Source organism: Caretta caretta, chromosome 1 (assembly GCF_965140235.1).
Source record: "Caretta caretta isolate rCarCar2 chromosome 1, rCarCar1.hap1, whole genome shotgun sequence".
Classification (NCBI taxonomy): domain Eukaryota; kingdom Metazoa; phylum Chordata; order Testudines; family Cheloniidae; genus Caretta; species Caretta caretta.
This window is the reverse complement of record NC_134206.1, coordinates 283,722,198-283,747,167: the sequence shown is the minus strand read 5'-3', so window position 1 is coordinate 283,747,167 and position 24,970 is coordinate 283,722,198. Positions and strand designations below refer to the sequence as shown.

The window sequence follows — 24,970 nt, the reverse complement described above, 5'->3', positions numbered from 1 at the left end:
GGGCTCCCCAAAGAGAAAGGACCCCCAGATCCCATCTTCCACATGGCAGGCTGAGAGACGGGCTCAGACAACCAGTGAGGCAAGGGCCCCCAGATCCTTGCACACATTGAAGGGGAGATTATGGGACTGACAGGCACCCTGCTCCTTACCTCTATATCACCCCTGTTCCAGTAAACAAAGGAAATTTGCAAGGTGGGGGCTTTGGACAACCCTGAAAGTGTGTTTTGTTTTGATTTTTGTAGTTTTTATAGTCCCCTCAAAACACAACTCTGGAATGTCATTTTAAATGATCGCATGACTATAATTGTAATCAGAAATACCATGTTAGCATAATAAAACTTAAAGCATGCAGCCTCATATTTGTTTTATTTTAAAAGTAAACCTGTAAAGCTGTGCAGGTGAAAAATATTTCTTATATTTAGGAGGGAGAAACGTGAGCTATTTAAATAATTATTTCATGATTTGCATTGCGTTCAGAAAATCTCAGTAGGCATACATATTCACAGTGGAGTTGAGCCATTTCCTGTTATGTTGAGGGTGTGGTAAATAACCATTATTAACATTAGTTAAAAATGAATATTAAGATTCAATGATATCAATGACAAATGCTTCTGTGGCTCCTGGTTCTATGTGATTGCTTCCTTGAGTGTCTTATTAGGGTTTTATAACTATACAGAGGTAATTTTTATAGTACCCCAATTTTCACATCTTAAGGCCATTCAAGAAGAGGCTCTTACACACCTGTAAAAGGTACAGAAATGGTGGAGTGTACTATACATCTCTTACACTAGCTGGATACATACTGCCATATCAATAGTTGAATCTGAAGGCATGAAAGAAATGTGAATGGTTACAAAGAAACCGTGCAGGGAGGGATAAGGGTGGGGATGGAAGATTACTGTTTAAAATGTGTGTGCATGTGTGGAACTCGATACTTTTTTCTTCTATAGAGTGTTTTTAAAAGTTAATTGTACAGCTTGTAAATTTGTTACTCTTTAAATTACTATAATAATAGCAACTTAACCCCTTTCTCAGAGACTTTCATGCTTTCTTGCCTACTAAATATTTGAGGCTCAATTTTCCCTTTTATCTGAGCTCTTCTTAGCACTGTGGAGGGGAAAAGGGGCCATCAGGGAGCCAGTTATGATGTTATATGTGCCTGGTCCAGACATGTTACAACAGCTTAGGTTTTAGAGGGTCCTTAAGCCAATGGGGAGTAGCAGGGGAGAGGTAAACTGTGTACCTAGCAGCCCCATCTCTGCGTTGTCACACAGATGGGAATCAAAAGATGGCTGGCTCAGGAGCCAGCTCTGCTTGCTTTGTTGACGAGAAGTTCCCCTCAACTTGGAGAATTTTCCACTAGCTATTTAAAATCAGAATCCATCGTGTTTGCACCAGTGCTATGGGGTTGGAAGCACAAAAAAGGATCCAAGCTCTTTGTTTTATACAGAAGACGTGAGCAGTGATACATGATTGGACAGCATTTGAAAACATGTTAAAAATATCAGATACTGACCTAGATGGTGATAATTGACACCCAGGATTAAAAATACCATCTCATTTTTCTATAGAGTTGCTGCTGTAGTTTATACCCTTTTAGTACGGAAATGTAACTTTCCCATCCTGGGGCCTGGCTGGACTAGTTAGTGTTTTTATAGTAGTGGAAGTCTCAAAATCTGTACTTCTGGACTCAATGCCCAAAGATACATTGTGCAGTTGCAAAACAGTAGGCAAATAAATGATGTTGCAGTGATTACATCTATCAGATCAGCCACTAGCTAGTATTAGGTTTGCTGGTGAAATCATCATCAACAACTTGTATTGCCTTCATCACAACAATGTCTCTGGGTGCGCTACAAATAATAATACTACTAATAATGTAATTTTCAGTTATTAACAATTATAAGGAACAATTAATTATATAATTATATATAATGATAATAAATATAATTATAAGGTATGTCCACACTGCAAAAAACCCCATTGTGGTCGTGAGTCTAACAGCCTGACTCAACTGACTTGGGCTTGCAGGGCTCGTGCTACAATAAAAATAAAAAATATGTAAATCTCCCCACTGTATTTTCCACTGAAATGCATCCAATGAAGTGAGCTGTAGCTCACGAAAGCATATGCTCAAATAAATTTGTTAGTCTCTAAGGTGCCACAAGTTACTCCTTTTCTTCTTAATAAAAATGGGAGCATTAGATGTTCCTGCTTGGGCAAGAGCCCTGGCTCTGGAACCCAGTGAAGGGGCTTGGTCTCTAGCGCTAGCGGTAATGTCTTCACTGCTATTTTTAGTTCTGTAGTACTAGCCTGAGTTGCTTGAGCCCAGCTCTGAGACTCACTGCCATGTTTCGGTTGGTTGATTGTTTTTTTCCCAATGTAGAAGTACCCTGAGATTTCTTTACTCTGTCCTTAAATGATGAGACTGGCTGAGTATCTTTAGTTTCAGTAGGCCATGAATTTTATAGATGAGACACCTATTGTAAATGGGAGTCAGGGTATTCCACTAATTTATATCTTGGACAAAGCAAATAACCTAGTGATTCAGACATCTGACTAGTGTTGGCCACTGCTGAAGGCAGGATACTAATTATGTGGACCATTGGAATAGTTTAGTATGGCAAACTCCATTTTTCTGTGAAAGAATGTTGCCACCCTCCAGCTCTCTTTTTATCGCTATCAGTAAAAATATTGGAAAGCATAATTCTATCTAAATTATTTATTCTTCTTTCAGTTTTCTCAGAATATTCCCACTCATGGGTTGTGCCACTGGTGTTGCTTTGATGGTGGAACCTTTTCATAGCAGTGCTGATTGGAGCACTCTCACATCCTCTGTTCTTAGTGCTCCTGAATGCTCTGAGGGTATGACCGTCTGTACCCCTGTGTTCACCCCTTTTACAAAATTATGATAAATTTCATACAAAGTATGCCTTGTGAGGTATCATGTGAAAACTCATAATTTACTGATCATTATTGTCCTGGTAAAATATGTGTAGCAACGTTGCATGTAAAGTTGTAAGACTCCTCTGTATGGCATTGCTAGACTTGTTCCAAGTCTGGGGGGAGCAGCCACAAATCAGTTCCCCAGAGACAAAAGGTTAGCCAATGCCTCAGTCAGGTGTCAGCAAAATTAAATGGACTGTCACCTGATTAAATAGCTATTCTTTGGCAGGAAAGAGGATGTGGGTAAAATTTACATCTTGACAAAGAAACAGCTGGGTTCCCATCCACACAGACTTTCCGTCTTCTGAACCTCAGCTGGAGACCTTTCTCAAAGAAGCGAGAGAGCTATAAAGAGGAGAGAGGAGACACCCCAATTGATTCCTTCTGTCTCTCTACCCATGGCATCCACAACACCTGAAGAATAAAGGAAATAGCTTTGGACTGGGGGAGGGATCCTGATTGATCCCCTCCCTGTCCAAAGCTATTTCCTTCATTCTTCAGCCAGTAAGGCTGCTAAAACATGTGCTGAGAGAGACATTTGTTTTGAATTTACACTAGTTTGTTAAGTTAGGCATTAGTTGCAATTTACTTTTATTTTCTTGTAACCAATTCTGACTTTTATGCTTCATTACTTGTAATAACTACAGAAGATATAAGTGAATAAACTTGTATTATTGTTTTATTTAGACCAGTGTGTTTGGATTGAAGTATTTGGGAAGCTCCATTTGGGGTAACAGATTTATGCATATCATTTTCAATTAATAAAATGATGGACTTTATATGAGCTTGTATTGTCCAGGAGAGTGCTGAGCAATACAAGACACGCTTCTGGGAGGAGGTCTGGGACTGGGGATTTGCTGGTGTTACTTTGCAGTGTAAATAAAGGGTGGCTGGCTGTAGCACTCGGAGTATAACTGGGAGTAATTGACATGCTGGAGGCTGTGTGTGAGCTAGCCAGCAGTGGATGCTCTCACAGCAAAGCAGTGTAAAAGGCATCCTAGGCTGGAGAACTGAGAGGACACAGCTGTTATCGGTCCAGATTTTACCCGGGATAATGTCACAACAGGTGAGGCTATAAAAGGGGGCCTGGTGCTGTGGTTACTGTAGTCCTTCCAACCTCCGCAGCTGGTGGATCGGGAACCATTCGGGGCCAGTGGCCAAGATCCTTATCTTGAACAGTGGCTTGTTATGCTTTTATCTTACATTTTAGATTAGATTATAGTGTAAATAGTTATTTAGTTTTAGTATTGGGTTTTGTTTCTTAAGGTTTTCTAGTTAGTTGTTAAGTGGAGCTTCAGTTCTGCTGTTGGGATCAGATGCTGGGTCTGAAAGTCAAGAGTCCTGGCTTCAAGAAGTGCGACCTTTCTTTGGTTCCAAGCTCCAAGAACCCTGTGGTATCTAAAAAGGATCTCGGATCTTTGTGCCTGAAATTGAAAAGCAGAGAGACTCCATTGGTGACGGCCTCTGTAAGCGGAGCCATTTTGTAGGAGCAACCTCCCTCAAATCCAGGAACTCGGGTTCAGGGGAGACTCAGTATGTAAGAATGATTCAAAAGATACTTGAGGAAATTGGTGGATCCAGTGTCTTTTAATCCAAGATCATTGATCCTAAATTGAGAAAGAGGGATCCTGAACATCTAGTGCAGTTGGCAGTTAATGTGTGGTCCCACAGATCAGACTCAGTTCAAGCCTGCTCAGCAATCTCCTATAACAGTGGTAGTTCAAATCCACTGTAAAAATCCTTAGCCCTATCTTATCTTGGATCTGGAGGGGACTGATAAAGACATGAGAGAGAGGAGCTTCTTTGGATCCCCATAATACTACTTCCCCTCCAGAGAAGTGAAGGATAGAGGAGCTATTGTCTCTCACCACCTCTCCTGCCACCTAATGCTCCCCTTCCAGTAAAATGCTACTACTTCTAATCTCTCCTTTACTATCATGCTTGGATCAGAAATCGGATCTGTAGTCAGACTTGGAATCAGAGATTAACCCACTCAATTGCCACATTGTCCTTTTCTTAAGGGAAGATATATTGCTGAACAAACATGTGGAAAAGATGCATGCTGTAGCAGATAATGTGAGATTGAATAGCAATGGACTGTTGGCTGGATTGGCACCCACCGTGAGTTGGATGGCCCTATTGGCCCTCTCCCAGGCATTACCAAGAATGACAGCATATCCATTTCTCTTTTGAGAGCTTTGGGAAGATTTCATTCATTGGATCCAAAGCTCATGGATCTGTCTGCAGTTCATAGGGAAAGAGAGCAATCCCCAACTATTGCATCAGACGTGCTCTCAGAAGAGGATGAACCTAGGGTGGTCGAAGAACATAAAGAAACAGACTGGAAGACCCGAAATCTCTGGATAAAAATATGGGAATTGCGTCTTTGTTAGAGGATGCAGTATTTCATGAAATAGCTGACAACTACTCTGAAAATTCCCTTGGTAATAGTAGAGGAGATGTCTCTTGCCGCATCTTTGACGTCCTTTGTTCTCCATCCAAAAACAGAATTACACTTCCTGTTTTAGAGAGGCTGCACTGAAAGCCCTTAAGGCTGGTCTGCCATTTACTGTATTCCATAAAGGTAAGGTTGTCCTATGTCTCCATCCCAGGTTCCTACCTAAAGTATTGACTAAGTTACTAATCTGTCGGTATTGCTCCCTCCCATAAGACTGCATGGACATGCAGGTGAAAATAGGTTGCATATTTTAAATGCAAAAAGGGCTTTAAGTTTGTTATTTGAATGGGACTAAAAAATTCAGAAAGTCTCCAAATCTTTTCATATTTTATGCTGATTATACAAAACGTCAAACAATCTCTTTTCAAACATTATCAAAATGATTGTGTTCACAAGAGGCTTATATATTGACATCTATTTCTATCCCTGAAGGATTTTGGTCCCATTCCACTAGGGCCAAGGTGACCTCAATAGGATGCCTTCAGTGCATTACGCTTACCACTCTCCCGATTTCTGTAACATGAAGCTCCAGATATTCGTGTACACAACGCTTCTATTTGGGCTTAAGGTTTGTCTACACATGAGGCTTAGTGCATGGAAGATCATGGTGTAAATACAGCACACTAACTGACCATGTGGACCCTGCTACCACATGCTAAAAGTTCTGTAATGTACTTTAAAACAACAAAACACACTAAGGAAGTTTCATGTGCGGTAGCAGGGTCCACCTGGCCAGTTAGTACATGGCAAGGTAGGGTGTTGTAGATTTACAGTCCTAGATTCTTGCATGCTTAGTTTCCATATAGACAAGCCTTGAGTGTTCAAATTGGATGCTCAGTTTGGCAGAACAGTACTTCAATCTCTCTCTAATTAAGACTCCATGTTCCACCTTCTCCAAAGAGGAGTACTGCTGGTCAAACTATTCCATGAGTCAGAGATGTGCAGAGGACGCTCAGTCAAGAAACGAAGGTTACTCACACTCAGAACATTCATGAACAGTGAGGGGAGGGGGCAAGAGTGGTTGCAGGAGCACTGCGACAGGCACTTCTGTCAAAAGATTCCAATGTGAGAGCTGCACCGTCATCACATCCATGAGTGGGAATATGCAGAGTACACCTTGAACTCCAGTTAAAGGTGAATAACCTTCATTTCTTGCTGTTTTAATAATATACCCTGAGCTTTTAGGGAAGGTGTAGCAATGGCTGGTAGCAGAATATTCACAGCTCAATAAAAATAAAGATCTCTCAAGAAGCCACCAAGGCTTCATAACCATAGTTTCTTCTTCCTGTGCCTGGTTTCAGAGTAACAGCCGTGTTAGTCTGTATTCGCAAAAAGAAAAGGAGTACTTGTGGCACCTTAAAAGCTTATGCTCAAATAAATTTGTTAGTCTCTGTGAGCTACAGCTCTCTTCATCAGATGCATTCAGTGGAAAATACAGTGGGGAGATTTATATACTCAGAGAACATGAAACAATGGGTGTTATCATACACGCTGTAAGGAGAATGATCACTTAAGATAAGCTAATACCAGCAGGGGGGTGGGGGGAAGAAAACCTTTTGTAGTGACAATGAAGGTGGGCCATTTCCAGCAGTTAACAAGAATGTCTGAGGAACAATGGGTGGGGGGAGAATAAACAAGGGGAAATAGTTCTACTTTGTGTAATGACCCATCCATTCCCAGTCTCTATTCAAGCCTAAGTTAGTTGTATCCAGTTTGCAAATTAATACCAATTCAGCAGTCTCTCGTTGGAGTCTGTTTTTGAAGTCTTTTTGTTGTAATATTGCGACTTTTAGGGCTGTAATCGAGTGACCAGAGAGATTGAAGAGTTCTCCGACTGGTTTATGAATGTTATAATTCTTGACATCTGATTTGTGTCCATTTATTCTTTTACGTAGAGACTGTCCAGTTTGACCAATGTACATGGCAGAGGGGCATTGCTGGCACATGATGGCATATATCACATTGGTAGATGTACAGGTGAAAGAGCCTCTGATAGTGTGGCTGATGTGATTAGGCCCTATGATGGTGTCCCCTGACTAGATATGTGGACACAGTTGGCAACGGGCTTTGTTGCGAGGATAGGTTCCTGGGTTAGTGGTTCTGTTGTGTGGTATGTGGTTGCTGGTGAGTATTTGTTTCAGGTTGGGGGGCTGTCTGTAAGCAAGGACTGGCCTGTCTCCCAAGATCTGTGAGAGTGATGGGTCATCCTTCAGGATAGGTTGTAGATCCTTGATGATGCGTTGGAGAGGTTTTAGTTGGGGGCTGAAGGTGATGGCTAGTGGCGTTCTGTTATTTTCTTTGTTGGGCCTGTCCTGTAGTAGGAGACTTCTGGGTACTCTTCTGGCTCTGTCAATCTGTTTTTTTCACTTCAGCAGGTGGGTATTGTAGTTGTAATAATGCTTGATAGAGATCTTGTAGGTGTTTGTCTCTGTCTGAGGGGTTTGGAGCAAATGCGGTTGTATCGTAGAGCTTGGCTGTAGACAATGGATCGTGTGGTGTGGTCTGGATGAAAGCTGGAGGCACTTAGGTAGGCATAGCGGTCGGTAGGTTTCCAGTATAGGGTGGTGTTTATGTGACCATCGCTTATTAGCACCATAGTGTCCAGAAAGTGGATCTCTTGTGTGGACTGGTCCAGGCTGAGGTTGACGTTGGGATGGAAATTGTTGGAATTCCATGGTGGAATTCCTCAAGGGCTTCTTTTCCATGGGTCCAGATGATGAAGTTGTCATCAATATAGCGCAAGTAGAGTAGGGGCATTAGGGGACGAGAGCTGAGGAAGCATTCTTCTAAGTCAGCCATAAAAATGTTGGCATACTGTGGGGCAATGCGGGTACCCATAGCAGTGCTGCTGATTTGAAGGTATACATTGTCCCTAAATGTGAAATAGTTATGGGTGAGGACAAAGTCACAAAATTCAGCCACCAGGTTTGCCGTGACATTATCGGGGATACTTTTCCTGACGGCTTGTAGTCCATCTTTATGTGGAATGTTGGTGTAGAGGGCTTCTACATCCATAGTGGCCAGGATGGTGTTTTCAGGAAGATCACCGATGGATTGTAGTTTCCTCAGGAAGTCAGTGGTGTCTCTGTCATAAATATAAAGGGAAGGATAAACCCCTTTGAAATCCCTCCTGGCCAGGGGAAAGCTCCTCTCGCCTGTAAAGCGTTAAGAAGCTAAAGGTAACCTCACTGGCACCTGACCAAAATGACCAATGAGGAGACAAGATACTTTCAAAAGGTGGGAGGAGGGAGAGAAACAAAGGGTCTGTGTGTCTGTCTATATTCTGTCTTGGCCGGGGATAGACCAGAAATGGAGTCTTAGAACTTTTAGTAAGTAATCTAGCTAGGTACGTGTTAGATTATGATTTCTTTAAATGGCTGAGAAAAGAACTGTGCTGAATAGAATAACTATTTCTGTCTGTGTATCTTTTTTGTAACTTAAGGTTTTGCCTAGAGGGGTTCTCTATGTTTTGAATCTAATTACCCTGTAAGGTATCTACCATCCTGATTTTACAGGGGGATTTCTTTATTTCTGTTTACTTCTATTTTTATTAAAAGTCTTCTTGTAAGAAAACTGAATGCTTTTTCATTGTTCTCAGATCCAAGGGTTTGGGTCTGTGGTCACCTATGCAAATTGGTGAGGCTTTTTATCCAACATTTCCCAGGAAAGGGGGGATGCAAGTGTTGGGAGGATTGTTCATTGTTCTTAAGATCCAAGGGTCTGGGTCTGTAGTCACCTAGGCAAATTGGTGAGGCTTTTTACCAAACCTTGTCCAGGAAGTGGGGTGCAAGGTTTTGGGGAAGTATTTTGGGGGGAAAGACGCGTCCAAACAGCTCTTCCCCAGTAACCAGTATTAGTTTGGTGGTGGTAGCGGCCAATCCAAGGACAAAGGGTGGAATATTTTGTACCTTGGGGAAGTTTTGACCTAAGCTGGTAAAGATAAGCTTAGGAGGTTTTTCATGCAGGTCCCCACATCTGTACCCTAGAGTTCAGAGTGGGGGACAAACCTCGACAGTCTTGAAGATAGCTGGGAGTGCTGGTAGCATAGGGCCTGAGGAGCGAGTCTACATAGCCAGACAATCCTGCTGTCAGGGTGCCAATGCCTGAGATGATGGGGTGTCCAGGATTTCCAGGTTTATGGATCTTGGGTAGCAGATAGAATACCCCAGGTTGGGGTTCCAGGGGTGTGTCTGTGCGGATTTGTTCTTGTGCTTTTTCAGGGAGTTTCTTGAGCAAATGGTGTAGTTTCTTTTGGTAACCCTCAGTGGGATCAGAGGGTAATGGCTTGTACAAAGTGGTGTTGGAGAGCTGCCTAGCAGCCTCTTGTTCATGTTCCGACCTATTCATGATGACGACAGCACCTCCTTTGTCAGCCTTTTTGATTATGATGTCAGAGTTGTTTCTGAGGCTGTGGATGGCATTGTGTTCTGCATGGCTGAGGTTATGGGGCAAGTGATGCTGCTTTTCCACAATTTCAGCCCGTGCACGTCGGCAGAAGCACTCTATGTAGAAGTCCAGTCTGGCTCAACCTTCAGGAGGAGTCCACCCAAAATCCTTCTTTTTGTAGTGTTGGTAGGAAGGTCTCTGTGGATTAGTATGTTGTTCAGAGGTGTGTTGGAAATATTCCTTGAGTCAAAGATGTCGAAAATAGGATTCTAGGTCACCACAGAACTGTATCATGTTCGTGGGGGTAGAGGGGCAGAAGGAGAGGCCCCAAGATTCTTCTGTTGAGCTAAGAGTATAGTTGGATAGATTAACATTATTGCTGGGTGGGCTAAGGGAATCATTGGTGTGGCCCCTTGTGGCATGTAGTAGTTTAGATAGTTTAGTGTCCTTTTTCTTTTGTAGAGAAGCAGAGAGTGTGTTGTAAATGGCTTGTCTAGCTTTTGTAAAGTCCAGCCACGAGGAAGTTTGTGTGGAAGGTTGGTTTTTTATGAGTATCCACTTTTGAGAGCTCATTCTTAATCTTTCCCTGTTTGCTGTAGAGGATGTTGATCAGGTGGTTCCACAGTTTCTTTGAGAGCGTGTGGCACAAGCTGTCAGCATAGTCTGTGCGGTATGTAGATTGTAATGGATTTTTTACCTTCAGTCCTTTTGATACGATGTCCATCTGTTTGCGTTTGGAAAGGAAGATGGTGTCTGTATCTGTACGAGTTTTTTCATGAAGTTGATAGATTTCCATTCCATACGGCTAAATGTAGTGCCTTGCGTAATGACAGGTTTCAGAGTAGCAGCCGTGTTAGTCTGTATTCGCAAAAAGAAAAGGAGTACTTGTGGCACCTTAGAGACTAGCAAATTTATTTGAGCATAAGCTTTTGTGAGCTACAGCTCACTTCATCGGATGCATTCAGTAGAAAATAAAGTGGCTCCCATGTACTGTGTCAGTTCCCTTGGCACAGAGGTTTGGAAGTTCAAATAGCAGTGTCCAGTAGCGGTTGTGCAGGCATCTTTCATGCTGACATGCCCAGGCATAAAGGAGGCAGTGCGACCCATTCACCCTCGGTTCCTTCTAACTGCCCTTCAAGGGTAAGTGGGAAGACTGTGTCCTTGTTCAGTTAGTTACTGTTACAAATTATTAATCTTCTAATGTAGTTATTAGTTGCCTTGTCATTGACAACTTTTTTTAAAAAAAAGACAGCTAGTTTATAGTGGTCTGTGAGGCTAGTCAATTACTTTGTCAGTTTCAGGCTGAGCCCTGTTTGCAGGTTTCAAATTCTGGGAGTGTCAATTTCAGATTTGATGCTGAGGGCCTGCTCATCAGGCTTCAAGTTCTGGCCTTCCTGCAGGAAAGTCATTCTGCTCATGGATGAAGACAACCATTGCCTTTTTTGTTCAGGGGAATCTCATAGTGTGCTATCTCAAGCGCTTTTAAGACCGCACACAAAGGTCCAGAGAACATGGACTGAGGCTCTTTTTAACTGAAAAATCTGAGACCCCAGTCAGATGCTGATCTACCACAGTAATAAGGAAAATACTGAACAGATCTGTGGATCTGTATCTCCCTTCACCCTTTTGGTTCCCTTTCTTTCTTCAGGGATACCTGAGCCACAATAACATCAGACTGTTAGGTCTTGCAGGTCATTCAATAAGCTTATGCCCTACAATTCTATACCATACACCTGATAGCCTCCCCATCTCTCTTCAGGGACCAGTTTCAAATAAGTTTCATGCACCAAGAGATATAATCTCTATTGGAGTTGGGTGCCATATAGCTGATACCACTTGCCTTCAGAGGAAAAGGATTTTAGTCTGCTTACTTTATGATACCAAAGAAAAAGGGAGGGTGGCAACCTATTCTAGATCTCAGGCTCCTCAACAGTTATATGTCCAATCCAAAGCTTTGCATGGTGACTCTGGCATCCATCACACCCGCATTAGATCTTATGGACTTGTTTAGTACCCTCAACTTGCAAGATGCTTATTTTCATGTGGCGATACACCCATCATACTGAAACTTTCTCTGCTTTGCAGTACTAAAGGACCATTATCAGTTCAAGGTTTTCTTGTTTGGTCACTTGATTGCACCTTGAGTTTTTACAAAGTGCCCATAAGTGATTATTGCTCATTTACATCATCAGAGTATTTGTGCCCATATCTTGATAATTGGTTAGTCTGAGGCAAATCAGTCCAGCAGGTTTCCAACTCAGTAAGATTGATTCTGTGCCTGTTTTCAGATTTAGGAATGAAACTCAACCTAAAGAAATCTCAGTTGATTCCATCCCAAACCATAAAGTTTATAGGTACTTTCCTAGACTCCAAAACAAAGAGTATGACCCAAGGACCTCTTGATGCTGGCAAGGGCACAGGAATACATAGGGGTACGACGACCCCATTGGTTCACCAAAGGGGTAATGCCACACTGGTGGTCCTTATTTTCTGACCATACATCTCTCAATGATATATGTGAGTATGTGAGGAAGTGTGTGTGTGTGTGTGTGTATATATATATATATATGTGTATATATACTAAAAAAATAAGTTATCTCGGTCTGTAGTTAAAAGCGGGTCACTCAAAGTTAGCATGGCATGAGATAAACTCCTCCAGAAGGTGGGTGGGAGATGCTTATCTCCATGGTGGACCATTATGTATTGTATGTCATACAATAGGAGTGTACGATGAAGTGAGCTGTAGCTCACGAAAGCTCATGCTCAAATAAATTGGTTAGTCTCTAAGGTGCCACAAGTACTCCTTTTCTTTTTAATAGGAGTGTTAGCATTTTAAGTCAAATGCTAATGAAGAGCTGTGGGAGACTTCAGAAAGGAATCACTAGGAAGAGGAAAAAGAAAAGGAGTACTTGTGGCACCTTAGAGACTAACCAATTTATTTGAGCATAAGCTTTCGTGAGCTCTTGAAAGCTTATGCTCAAATAAATTGGTTAGTCTCTAAGGTGCCACAAGTACTCCTTTTCTTTTTGCGAATACAGACTAACACGGCTGTTACTCTGAAACCTGTCATTATGCTAGGAAGAGGAAAACAGTGTGTAGGTGGCATTGTTTTGAGGTCAACATCAAAGATCTGTTCTGGTATATTTGGGGGAGCAGAAAGACACCCTGACATCCTTCATTTAGGAAGTTAAACTGACAGCAGGTTTGCTTCATGAAAAAGAGATCTCAGCCAGACTTAGCTGAAAATGCTGAAAAGAACTTTGTGTGAGATAAACTTCTTTAGATAGAAGGATAACTTATTAGTTAAGTTTAGTATCAGAGGGATAGCCATGTTAGTCTATAAGGTGCCACAGGACTCTTTGCCGCTTTTACAGATCCAGACTAACAGATGTATTGGAGCATAAGCTTTTGTGGGTAAATACCCACTTCGTAAGTTTAGAATGTGTGTTATGATTTTGTTTGATATGTAACCATTTGTTCCCATCTCTTAAACTAGTTTTTATTTTAATCTCTGTTCTTTCTTAAATGATTTTTTTTTATTTTATAATTGAATTCAATTGCTGTGTGTAATACAGGAGTGGTGATCTAAGGTAAAACTGGTAAGCTATGTTCCTTTGGGACCAGAGGATCTGGAATTTCTGTGGGTATCCTGTGATCAGAGGTTGGATTCCACACGGGGATACTTCGAAGGGACTCAGGGCCATCTATTGTCAACCTGAAAGGCAATGAAAGGGCTGGTATAGCCCAAAGAAGAGTGCTTGAGTATCTGACAGGCTGGTTGCATTGTGGCACTAACACCCAGCTAACACAGGCAAGACTCCCTTGCACTGGAGGCAGGTGGTAACAAAAGACTCGGCGCTGGGTGCCCTGAGAAGTGTCACCTTGAGGGCTTGCCTATGGAGAGATTTCAGAATCTTTCCCGTCTGATCCTGTTGCTTCAGTCACACCCTCAGTAGCCTTGAGGCTACTCGGTCACATGGCTCTTACACCCAGGTGACATCTTTTGTCAGATTGAGACTGAGACCTTTTCTATCTTGGATCCAAGCATTCACAGGACGAACCAGCAAATCATGATTCCATCAGTTGATACTCTTTTGTCCCTTCATTAGTCCCTTCATTAGTGGTTAGAGCCAGACAATATTTATTAGGAATGCCCTTCTCCCCCGTATCTTCCACCCTGATATTAGATATTAGCAGCTGGGGTGCACATCTGGGTCAGTTCCAGACTCTCAGCCGATGAACCTCGGTAGCTCTATCAACTCACATAAATATGCTGGAGCTGAGAGCTTTTTGTTTTGCTTGCAGATCGTTCCTACTGCTGTGGAGAAACCAAGCTGTACAGATTTTAACAGACCACGCCACAATAATGTATTACATAAACAGACAGGGAGGAACAAAATTCAGTCACCCTCTGTCAAGAAACCATTCTACTCTGGGAATAGTGCATCAGTAACTGCATAGCTCTCCTAGTGATATGTCTCCCAAAGGAATCAAATGCTCTGGCAGATGAACTAGGAGAAGTTGCTCCTTTCACTAGTAGTCTCTGAAGGAGTCATTGCTAACACATATCTTCCAAAATGGGGATTTCAGAAAATAGATATCTTTGCATCCAAGGATAAGAAAAAATGCCCTCTTTTGCTCTCGAGGGGTCTGGGTTCTCTAGCACAGTGGTCTCCAAAGTGGGGTGCACAAGCCGATTGATTGGGGGGCGCAGCAGGAGGAGCATAGCTGGAGCAAAAGGGTGGCATGGCAGGAGGAGCACCGCTGGAGGGGGAAAAAAGTGAGGGGCGGCCCTGAGTCCTCCAGCCCGTGGAGGAGCAGGGGCAGCCACGCAGCCAGTGGCCAGAAAGAAGCGGCACTTTCCCCTTCAAAGCCTACCGGAGAGAAGCAGCACTTTGAAGGGGAAAGCACCCACTTCTCTCCATCCGCTGACTGTGCAGCTGCCCCTGTTCCTCCTGAGTCCTCCGGCCCATGCTCTCAGGGCCGCATTCCGAAAGGGGCTTTAGAGCTGCAGCCTGGGGCCCCCTTAGCCCAGGGACCTGAAGCTCCTAGAATCCCTGCGTTCCGGGTGGGCCTGCCTGCCCCGGAGGGGTGGGGGGCGGCTCCCAGAGTCATGGCCATGGGGGTGGTGCTGCTCTGCAGAGAGCCACCTGCATGCCCCCTGCACCAAACAGAGCTGCCCCAGCCCTGAGCCTCTTCCCCCTACCCCTACCCTGAGTGCCCTCCCACACCCTAACTCCCTCCCAGACCGCACACTCCACCCTGGGCGCCCGCTGTATCACAAAGTGTTAAACCAAGATTTTCAAAAATAATAAAGCATATTCAATCACATTGCTCTCACTAAAAATATTATTATTATTAATATTTTAGTGCAAGCAAAAAGGTCTTCTGTACCGTTAATAAATAAAATATTATTTATTTCATCTTTCTCATTGTTTTTTAATTTCTTTTTTTTGTGTTTTATAATTTACACAATATATTAGTACAGTAGTTCATGTATATAATTTATACATAAATAAATATACATATATTGGGAGTGTGTGCTCAAAAATTTTTTACTGATAAGGGTGTTCAATCAAAAAAGTTTGGAGACCACTGCTCTAGCAGATGAGTAATCTCCGGGTCACATCCCACTGTCTGTGTTCTCCCCCTCCACCCCCCCCCCCCTTTACTTTCCAGGATTCTAAGGAAAGTGCAGCAGGACAGTGCTTAGATGATTCTTGTACCCCCAGGATGGACTCATTATTTTTGGTATCCAGACCTATTGTAACTTTCCAATCATTTTGTCCAATAACTCTCCCATTTCTACCAGACATAATCTCTCGTGACTCAGAATGCATACTCTATCTCAGGGGTCAGCAACCTTTCAGAAGTGGTGTGCTGAGTCTTCATTTATTCACTTTTTAATTTAAGGTTTAACGTTTTTTAGAAGGTCTCTCTCTATGTCTATATATTGTATAACTAAACTACTTTCGTATGTAAAGTAAACAAGGTTTTCAAAATGTTTAAGAAGGTTCATTTAAAATTAAATTAAAATGCTGATCTTATGCTGCCGGCCTGCTCAGCCTGCTGCCAGGCTGATTCTGTTCACCTAGGCCGGCAGCAGGCTGAGTGGGGCCTGTGGCCGGGACCCTGGCTGGCAAGGGGCCGGCAGCCAGAACCCCAGACCAGCAGCGGGCTGAGTGGGGCCGGCAGCCGGGACCCCAGACCGGCAGTGGGCTGAGCGGCTCAGCCCACTGCCGCTCAGCCCGCTGCTGGTCTGGGATCCCGGCCCTGCCCACATAGAGTGGGTACCTTCCTTCTCCGTAGTTCTAGCCCATTCTCTTCCTCTCTCTCAGCACTGAGCTGAGGGTGAGAGTGCACAGAGCACAGGGCTGGGGGTGAAGGAGCCTGTTGAGGTGTACGGTCTGACCAGGAGCTAAAATGAGGGAGGGGGCTCAGGGTTGGGGCAGGAGGTTTGGGTGTGGAGTGCTTACCTGGGCAGCTCCCATTTGGTGCGAGGGGTGCAGGTGGGAATGTGGGGTGGGGTGCAGGAGCTCCCGTTCGATGCTCAGGTCGGAGGTGGGAATATGGGGGGTGCAAGAGTCAGGGCATGGAGTGGGGGGGGGGGTTGGGTATGTCTGGGGGGGTGCAGGGGTCAGGGCATGGGGTGGGGGGGTTGGGTATGTGTGGGGGGTGCAGGAGTCAGGGCAGGGGGCTGGAGGCATGTGAGGAGGGTGCAGGAATAAGGGCAGGGGGCAGGGCAGAGGGCTGGGAGTGTGTGGGAGAGTGCAGGGGTCAGGGTAGGGGGCTGGGGTTGTGGGCTATGGGGGTGCTCCCAGCCCAGAGCGGCTCACAGAGGGGGCTGGAGGGGAAATTCCCTGATTCCACCCCCCTTCCCCAAGTTCCCGTCCCCACCCCCACCTCTTCTCCGTCTCCTTCCTGGAGCAGCGAGCATGCTGCGGCTCCGCTTCTCCCCTCCCCCGGCCCTGTCCCATCAGCTGATCAGTGGCAGGGAGGAGGGGCAGGAACCCAGCATGCTGGGGGAAGAGGCGGGGGAGTGGGGAGCTTGCCTGCCTTGCACCAGCAGGCAGGACCAAGCTTCTTCACCCTGCTCCTGGGGGGAAGGGTGGGGGGGATGGGGGCGGAGAAGAGCGGGCCGGGATGGGCAGGATTTTTAATGGCATGCTGCTGCCTGCCGAGGTCCCAGCCGCCAGCCCCCCTCAGCTCGCTGCCGGCCTGGGTTCGGCAGCGGGCTGAGTGGGACCGATGGCTGGGACCTGGCATGCAGCAGTGTGCCATTAAAAATTGGTTTGTGTGCCATCGGTTGCCGACCCCTGCTGTATCTGGACCCACTGTGTCTTCACCGCACGACCTGGAAACTTCCAAGTTATACTTCTGGGGCAATTCTGCGCCAAAAAATTAAAAATTCCTTGCACAATATTATAAAATTCTGCAAATTTTATTTTTCAAAATAGCACTATATAATCATGCCAGGTTCAGTTATTTTGGTAATTTATTTCAAAATACCTGTCAGCAAATATGTCTGTAACAATACAGACAAACAACCAAATTTCCCCAGGAGTAGAGTTTAAAGAAACCCCTATGACAACCCAGTTCCTGCTTCTCTGCTCCCTCCGCCCCAGAGCCCAGCCATGGGGCCCACCCCAGCCAAGACACTCATACCCCCTACCCCCGAGAGTCCAGCCACACACCCCACCCCCCTCGGGCCCAGACACACACCCTCTGCCCCCCCAGCCAAACACTCACACCCTCCAGAGTCCAGCTGCAGCCCAGACACTCCTAGACCCTACCCTCCTAGAGGCCAGGGATCCAGAGGGAGAAACAGCCTGATGCTGGGTCCCTGGGCTTGCAAGGAGTTCCTTGCATTCTGCCTCCTCCTTCCTTCAGGGCATGCTGGGAACTGAAGCTGCTGGGAACCCTCCGGTTCCTTCCCCCTGGCCTTGTCTTCTATTTGGGAGCTGGCCTCTGCCAGGTCCAGTGGCCCCTAGTGGCAGCCAACATCTCTGCAGCCCATTTTGGGGGTGGGGGGAATTTTGCATGCCCAACATTAATTTCTGAAAAATTCTGCATTTTGCAGTGGCACAGAATTCCCCCAGGAAAAGTTAACGTGATTGGATAGTTAATTGGATAGCCTAGGTAGGGAGCGTCGAATCGTGGAAGTCAACGAATGGCTACGCAGGTGGTGTCGGAGAGAAGGCTTTGGATTCTTCGACCATGGGATGGTGTTCCAAGAAGGAGGAGTGCTAGGCAGAGACGGGCTCCACTTAACGAAGAGAGGGAAGAGCATCTTCGCGAGCAGGCTGGCTAACCTAGTGAGGAGGGCTTTAAACTAGGTTCACTGGGGGAAGGAGACCAAAGCCCTGAGGTAAGTGGGAAAGCGGGATACCGGGAGGAAGCACAGGCAGGAATGTCTGTGAGGGGAGGGCTCCTGCCTCATACTGGGAATGAGGGGCGATCAACAGGTTATCTCAAGTGCTTATATACAAATGCACAAAGCCTTGGAAACAAGCAGGGAGAACTGGAGGTCCTGGTGATGTCAAGGAACTATGACGTGATCGGAATAACAGAGACTTGGTGGGATAACTCACATGACTGGAGTACTGTCATGGATGGTTATAAACTGTTCAGGAAGGACAGGCAGGGCAGAAAAGGTGGGGGAGTAGCACTGTATGTAAGGGAGCAGTATGACTGCTCAGAGCTCCGGTACGAAACTGCAGAAAAACCTGAGTGTCTCTGGATTAAGTTTAGAAGTGTGAGCAACAGGAGTGATGTAGTGGTGGGAGTCTGCTATAGACCACCGGACCAGGGGGATGAGGTAGATGAGGCTTTCTTCCGGCAGCTCACGGAAGCTACTAGATCGCATGCCCTGATTCTCATGGGTGACTTTAATTTTCCTGATATCTGCTGGGAGAGCAATACAGCGGTGCATAGACAATCCAGGAAGTTTTTGGAAAGCGTAGGGGACAATTTCCTGGTGCAAGTGCTAGAGGAGCCAACTGGGGGGGCGCTTTTCTTGACCTGCTGCTCACAAACCGGGTAGAATTAGTGGGGGAAGCAAAAGTGGATGGGAATCTGGGAGGCAGTGACCATGAGTTGGTTGAGTTCAGGATCCTGACACAGGGAAGAAAGGTAAGCAGCAGGATACGGACCCTGGACTTCAGGAAAGCAGACTTCGACTCCCTCAGGGAACGGATGGCCAGGATCCCCTGGGGGACTAACTTGAAGGGGAAAGGAGTCCAGGAGAGCTGGCTGTATTTCAAGGAATCCCTGTTGAGGTTACAGGGACAAACCATCCCGATGAGTTGAAAGAATAGTAAATATGGCAGGCGACCAGCTTGGCTTAATGGTGAAATCTTAGCGGATCTTAAACATAAAAAAGAAGCTTACAAGAAGTGGAAGGTTGGACATATGACCAGGGAAGAGTATAAAAATATTGCTCGGGCATGTAGGAATGTTATCAGGAGGGCCAAATCGCACCTGGAGCTGCAGCTAGCCAGAGATGTCAAGAGTAACAAGAAGGGTTTCTTCAGGTATGTTGGCAACAAGAAGAAAGCCAAGGAAAGTGTGGGCCCCTTACTGAATGAGGGAGGCAAACTAGTGACAGAGGATGTGGAAAAAGCTAATGTACTCAATGCTTTTTTTGCCTCTGTTTTCACGAACAAGGTCAGCTCCCAGACTGCTACGCTGGGCATCACAAAATGGGGAAGAGATGGCCAGCCCTCTGTGGAGATAGAGGTGGTTAGGGACTATTTAGAAAAGCTGGACGTGCACAAGTCCATGGGGCTGGACGAGTTGCATCCGAGAGTGCTGAAGGAATTGGCGGCTGTGATTGCAGAGCCATTGGCCATTATCTTTGAAAACTCGTGGCGAACCGGGGAAGTCCCGGATGACTGGAAAAAGGCTAATGTAGTACCAATCTTTAAAAAATGGAAGAAGGAGGATCCTGGGAACTACAGGCCAGTCAGCCTCACTTCAGTCCCTGGAAAAATCATGGAGCAGGTCCTCAAAGAATCAATCCTGAAGCACTTGCATGAGAGGAAAGTGATCAGGAACAGCCAGCATGGATTCACCAAGGGAAGGTCATGCCTGACTAATCTAATCGCCTTTTATGATGAGATTACTGGTTCTGTGGATGAAGGGAAAGCAGTGGATGTATTGTTTCTTGACTTTAGCAAAGCTTTTGACACGGTCTCCCACAGTATTCTTGTCAGCAAGTTAAGGAAGTATGGGCTGGATGAATGCACTACAAGGTGGGTAGAAAGCTGGCTAGATTGTCGGGCTCAACGGGTAGTGATCAATGGCTCCATATCTAGTTGGCAGCCGGTATCAAGTGGAGTACCCCAAGGGTCGGTCCTGGGGCCGGTTTTGTTCAATATCTTCATAAATGATCTGGAGGATGGTGTGGATTGCACTCTCAGCAAATTTGCGGATGATACTAAACTGGGAGGAGTGGTAGATACGCTGGAGGGGAGGGATAGGATACAGAAAGACCTAGACAAATTGGAGGATTGGGCCAAAAGAAATCTGATGAGGTTCAATAAGGATAAGTGCAGGGTCCTGCACTTAGGACGGAAGAACCCAATGCACAGCTACAGACTAGGGACCGAACGGCTAGGCAGCAGTTCTGCGGAAAAGGACCTAGGGGTGACAGTGGACGAGAAGCTGGATATGAGTCAGCAGTGTGCCCTTGTTGCCAAGAAGGCCAATGGCATTTTGGGATGTATAAGTAGGGGCATAGCGAGCAGATCGAGGGACGTGATCGTTCCCCTCTATTCGACATTGGTGAGGCCTCATCTGGAGTACTGTGTCCAGTTTTGGGCCCCACACTTCAAGAAGGATGTGGATAAATTGGAGAGAGTCCAGCGAAGGGCAACAAAAATGATTAGGGGACTGGAACACATGAGTTATGAGGAGAGGCTGAGGGAGCTGGGATTGTTTAGCCTGCAGAAGAGAAGAATGAGGGGGGATTTGATAGCTGCTTTCAACTACCTGAAAGGGGGTTCCAAAGAGGATGGCTCTAGACTGTTCTCAATGGTAGCAGATGACAGAACGAGGAGTAATGGTCTCAAGTTGCAGTGGGGGAGGTTTAGATTGGATATTAGGAAAAACTTTTTCACTAGGAGGGTGGTGAAACACTGGAATGCGTTACCTAGGGAGGTGGTAGAATCTCCTTCCTTAGAGGTTTTTAAGGTCAGGCTTGACAAAGCCCTGGCTGGGATGATTTAACTGGGAATTGGTCCTGCTTTGAGCAGGGGGTTGGACTAGATGACCTTCTGGGGTCCCTTCCAACCCTGATATTCTATGATTCTATGAACATGTAAAGTTAATATGATTGGATAAAGAATTTTCCAATGAAGTCAAGAGAATTTTCATGGAAAGTTAGAAAAACTTTGACTAGGAAAACATACATAGCTCAATAAAAACATTTTTTCCTAAGGATATGGTCAAAATATTCTGATCGCCTCTGAGCATCTAGTCCAGGATTAATGATATATCTTCTGTTGCTTAAAGTCAGGACTTTTGCTTAACTTCATCAAAGTTGCAATCTCAGACTTTCATCCTTTTATTCAAGGTTCTTTGTGTTTTCTTATACAACTGTCAAAATATTTAAGAGCCCTATTGTACTGTCTTAGAATGAGATCTTTCAGACAATCTCTTAAACTCTTTACAGCAGTGGTTTTCAAACTTTTTTTCTGGCGACCCAGTTGAAGAAAATTGTGATGCCCATGACCCAGTGGAGCTGGGGATGAGGAGTTTGGGGTGTGGGAGGGGCTCAGGGCTGGGGCAGAGGGTTGGGGTGTGGGGGTGAGGGCTGCAGCATGGGGCTGGGAATGAGGGGTTCAGGGTGTGGGCGGGGGCTCTGGACTGGGGAATGGGGTTGGGGTGTGGGAGGGGGTCAGGACTCTAGCCTGGGGCTGGGAATGAGGAGTTTGGAGTGCAGAAGGGGGCTCTGGGTTTGGGGGGGCTCAGGGCTGAGGCGGGGAGTTGGGATGAGTGAGGGGGTCAGGGCTGTGGGGTGGGGCTGGGAATGAGGGGTTTGGGATGCAGGAAGGGGCTACGGGTTTGAGGGGGGGCGGAGATCAGGTCTGGGGCAGGGGATTAGGGTGCAGGCTTACCTCTGGCGGCTCCCAGTAAGTGGCGCAGGCGTGGTGCAGAGGCAGGGTTTCCATCTGTTCTAGCACTGCGGACTGCACTGCGCCCCGGAAGCGGCCAGCAGCAGGTCTGGCTCCTAGGCGGAGGTGCGCAAACGGCTCCACACAGCTCTTGCCCGCAGGCATCGCCTCCCCAGCTCCCATTGGCCAGTGCTCTGGGTGGGGGCAACACACGGAGCTCAATGGCCCCCTCACCTAGGAGCCTGACCTGCTGCTGGCTGCTTCCAGGGCACAGCGCGGTGTAGGAACAGGCCCAGTCGGCGGTGCTGACCAGAACTGCTGCAACTCAGTGCTTTACGTTCTGCAGCCTAGTACTGGGTCATGACCCACAGTTTGGAAACCACTGCTTTAAATGTATCAAAATGTAGACAAAACTCATCTCAGATATTAACCAAATAGATTGTGAACAGTATCAAGATTTCATATGTCATCCATAAGTTACAGCTACCAAGTTGAGTGACTGCTCATTCTACCAGTAGCCAAGCTACCTCAGCAGAGTTCCAGTCATTGAAATTTGTAGAGCAGTGACATGGTCCTCAGTTTGCACGTTTACCAACCATTACTCTCTCGTATCAGCATCTGGGGTGTATGCTGAGTTTAGAAGACCAGTTCTACTGTCCATGTGCAGATGAGCTCCTATCTCTCACTGCTTAGCTTACCAAACTGCTAGTTAATCACCATAAGTGGGAGCCACATGCAGAGGACCTTGAAGAAAAAGAAACAGTTACTTACCTTATAGTAAGTGGTGTTCTCTGAGATGTTTTGTGCATGTGGATCCCACGACCCCATCATCCATACTTGCAGCTCAGAAACTCCTCTTGAAACTCTGAGTGGTGAAGGAATGAGAGAATGGGTCACTTTGCCCCCTGTGAGGAAGGGACACATGGGCATAATCCTTTAGCTGGCTGTGTGTTAAATGCAACAGTCTGCATTATGGTTTTTTATATTACCCCCCAAAGCCCCAAATGAGTTCAGAGTTGTGGTTCCAGCGCAGTTCTTCTTGATAAACTTTGTTGAGAGCTGCTGATAGGTGCATCAGCAAGAATGTTTGTGTTTCAGCTGTGACATTGAGAGAGACTAGTGCAACCTGAGCTGTCACGATTCCTTATCAAAGTCTGGAGCTTGAGCATTTAGGACTCAGACATTAATAGAGTACAGGTATTGTCATAATTTTCCCTGTAATTTTGCCCATGAAAAGGAGCATGGAGACAGGGTAGTAGCTAGCTGGGTTATCAGTAGCTAGTAGTAGTTTTTTGAATTCTGCCCAAGCAGCTACATGCTTCTCAACATTAGTAAACTTTCCTCCTGAAAGGAAGTGCTGATGTTGGTCAACTTTGGTCCCAGGTAGTATTGACTATCCATGAAGAACAGTAAGTTTTGCATGTGGTTGCACAGGGGTCACTGCTTTCAGTGCTTCTGCTTCTGCTTATTCTTCCATAAACTGAGATTATATTGTCTGTTTTTTTTTTCCCCAGGGAAGTGGGAAGAGAGCACTTCTTGGTGGAAAACTGTAGTCTCAGGTCGACCTAGATTGATTAATTAGTTCACAAATGAAATTCTATGGCAGAGGAGCAAAATCTTCGTTTCTTTCACATACGTAATATAGTCTTTCAAGAACTCCTTATGCAGTTGACTGATTGTCTTGTCCTATTTGTGCACAAGTTTCCTGTCTTCATGCTTCTCCTATTAGCAGCAGGTGGAAAAAAGAAAACTTTGTCATGGTAATCCCTCTGCATAAGAAGTTTGCTGTTTCTTACTCACTTTTTGTTTATCTCCAGCAGGTGAGAACAATCTTGTAATTGCGTAAGTTCTTATACTGTGCTCATCTCTCTGGTATCTAAGTACCTGATTGTTTCCTATGTGTTGGTTTTTGCTTATGATAATAAGTTGAAATTTTTTTTCTTCTTCAAGGTATGGAATATATGAACGATGTAGAGAGTTGGTGGAAGCAGGTTATGATGTACGGCAGCCAGACAAAGAAAACGTTACACTTCTCCACTGGGCTGCAATCAACAACAGAATAGATCTGGTGAAGTATGTATTAATATATAGCTAAACATCAATGATGTCTTTAAGTAATTTTTGTGTTTGTCTATAATGCTAAATAGATTTCATAGTTCCTTTTTAAGCCCACTCGTTCTCAATTTTAAGGGTAAAAAATAGGGCTGTCGATTAATCGCAGTTAACTCACGCAATTAACTAAAAAAAAAAATTAATTGCAATTAAAAAAATTAATCATGATTAATCACCCTGTTAAACAATAGAATCTCAATTGAAATATATTAAATATTTGACTGTTTTTCTACATTTCAAAATATATTGACTTCAATTACAACACAGAATACAATGTGTACAGTACTCACTTTATATTAATTTTATTACAAATATTTGCACTGTAAAATGATAAACAAAAGAAATATTATTTTTCTGTTCACCTCATACAAGTACTGTATGTACACCAGATTTGTACCAATGTAAATAATTCTACATTTGTAAGTTCAACTTTCATGGTAAAGAGATTGCACTACAGTACTTGTAATGAGGGAATTGAAAAATATTATTTCTTTTGTGTTTTTTTTACAGTGCAAATATTTGTAATAAAAAATAGAATACAAAATGTATTTTAGATTTATCTTGTAACTGAAATCAATATATTTGAAAATGTAGAAAACATCCAAAAATATTTAAATAAATAGTATTCTGTTATCGTTTAACAGCACAATTAATCACGATTAATTTTTTTAATAGCTTGACAGCCCTAGTAAAAAATAAAAGCCAGAAACCCCAGTCTAGATATTTTGCAGAATCTCTGTGATGCCGTAGTACCCAAGAATAAGACCTGTTAAATGCTTAGTAGCCAGTTTTGTTTTTTTTTGTCTTATACAATACAAGAAGTGATGACCAAAGAAAAAATCCTTTAGGTTTTTAGAACAGAGACTAAAGTAAGTAAGGAATAATCATTAGTGTTTGTTACTCTGCAAGGTCATAGGTGTGTGAATGGTACATATGATTCCTTTTGCATTAA

At 44.7% G+C, this 24,970-nt stretch overlaps 1 protein-coding gene across 3 annotated transcripts in view; it reads left to right on the top strand.

The window, feature by feature from the left end:
* Positions 1-24,970, top strand: part of ZDHHC17 (zDHHC palmitoyltransferase 17) — a 138,696-nt gene that overhangs the window by 28,352 nt on the left and 85,374 nt on the right. For all 3 annotated transcript variants that reach the window (XM_048835718.2, XM_048835719.2, XM_048835717.2), the window contains exon 3: positions 23,857-23,979. In XM_048835718.2, the coding sequence (XP_048691675.1) occupies positions 23,857-23,979 (123 nt within the window). The remainder of the gene's footprint in view (positions 1-23,856; positions 23,980-24,970) is intronic.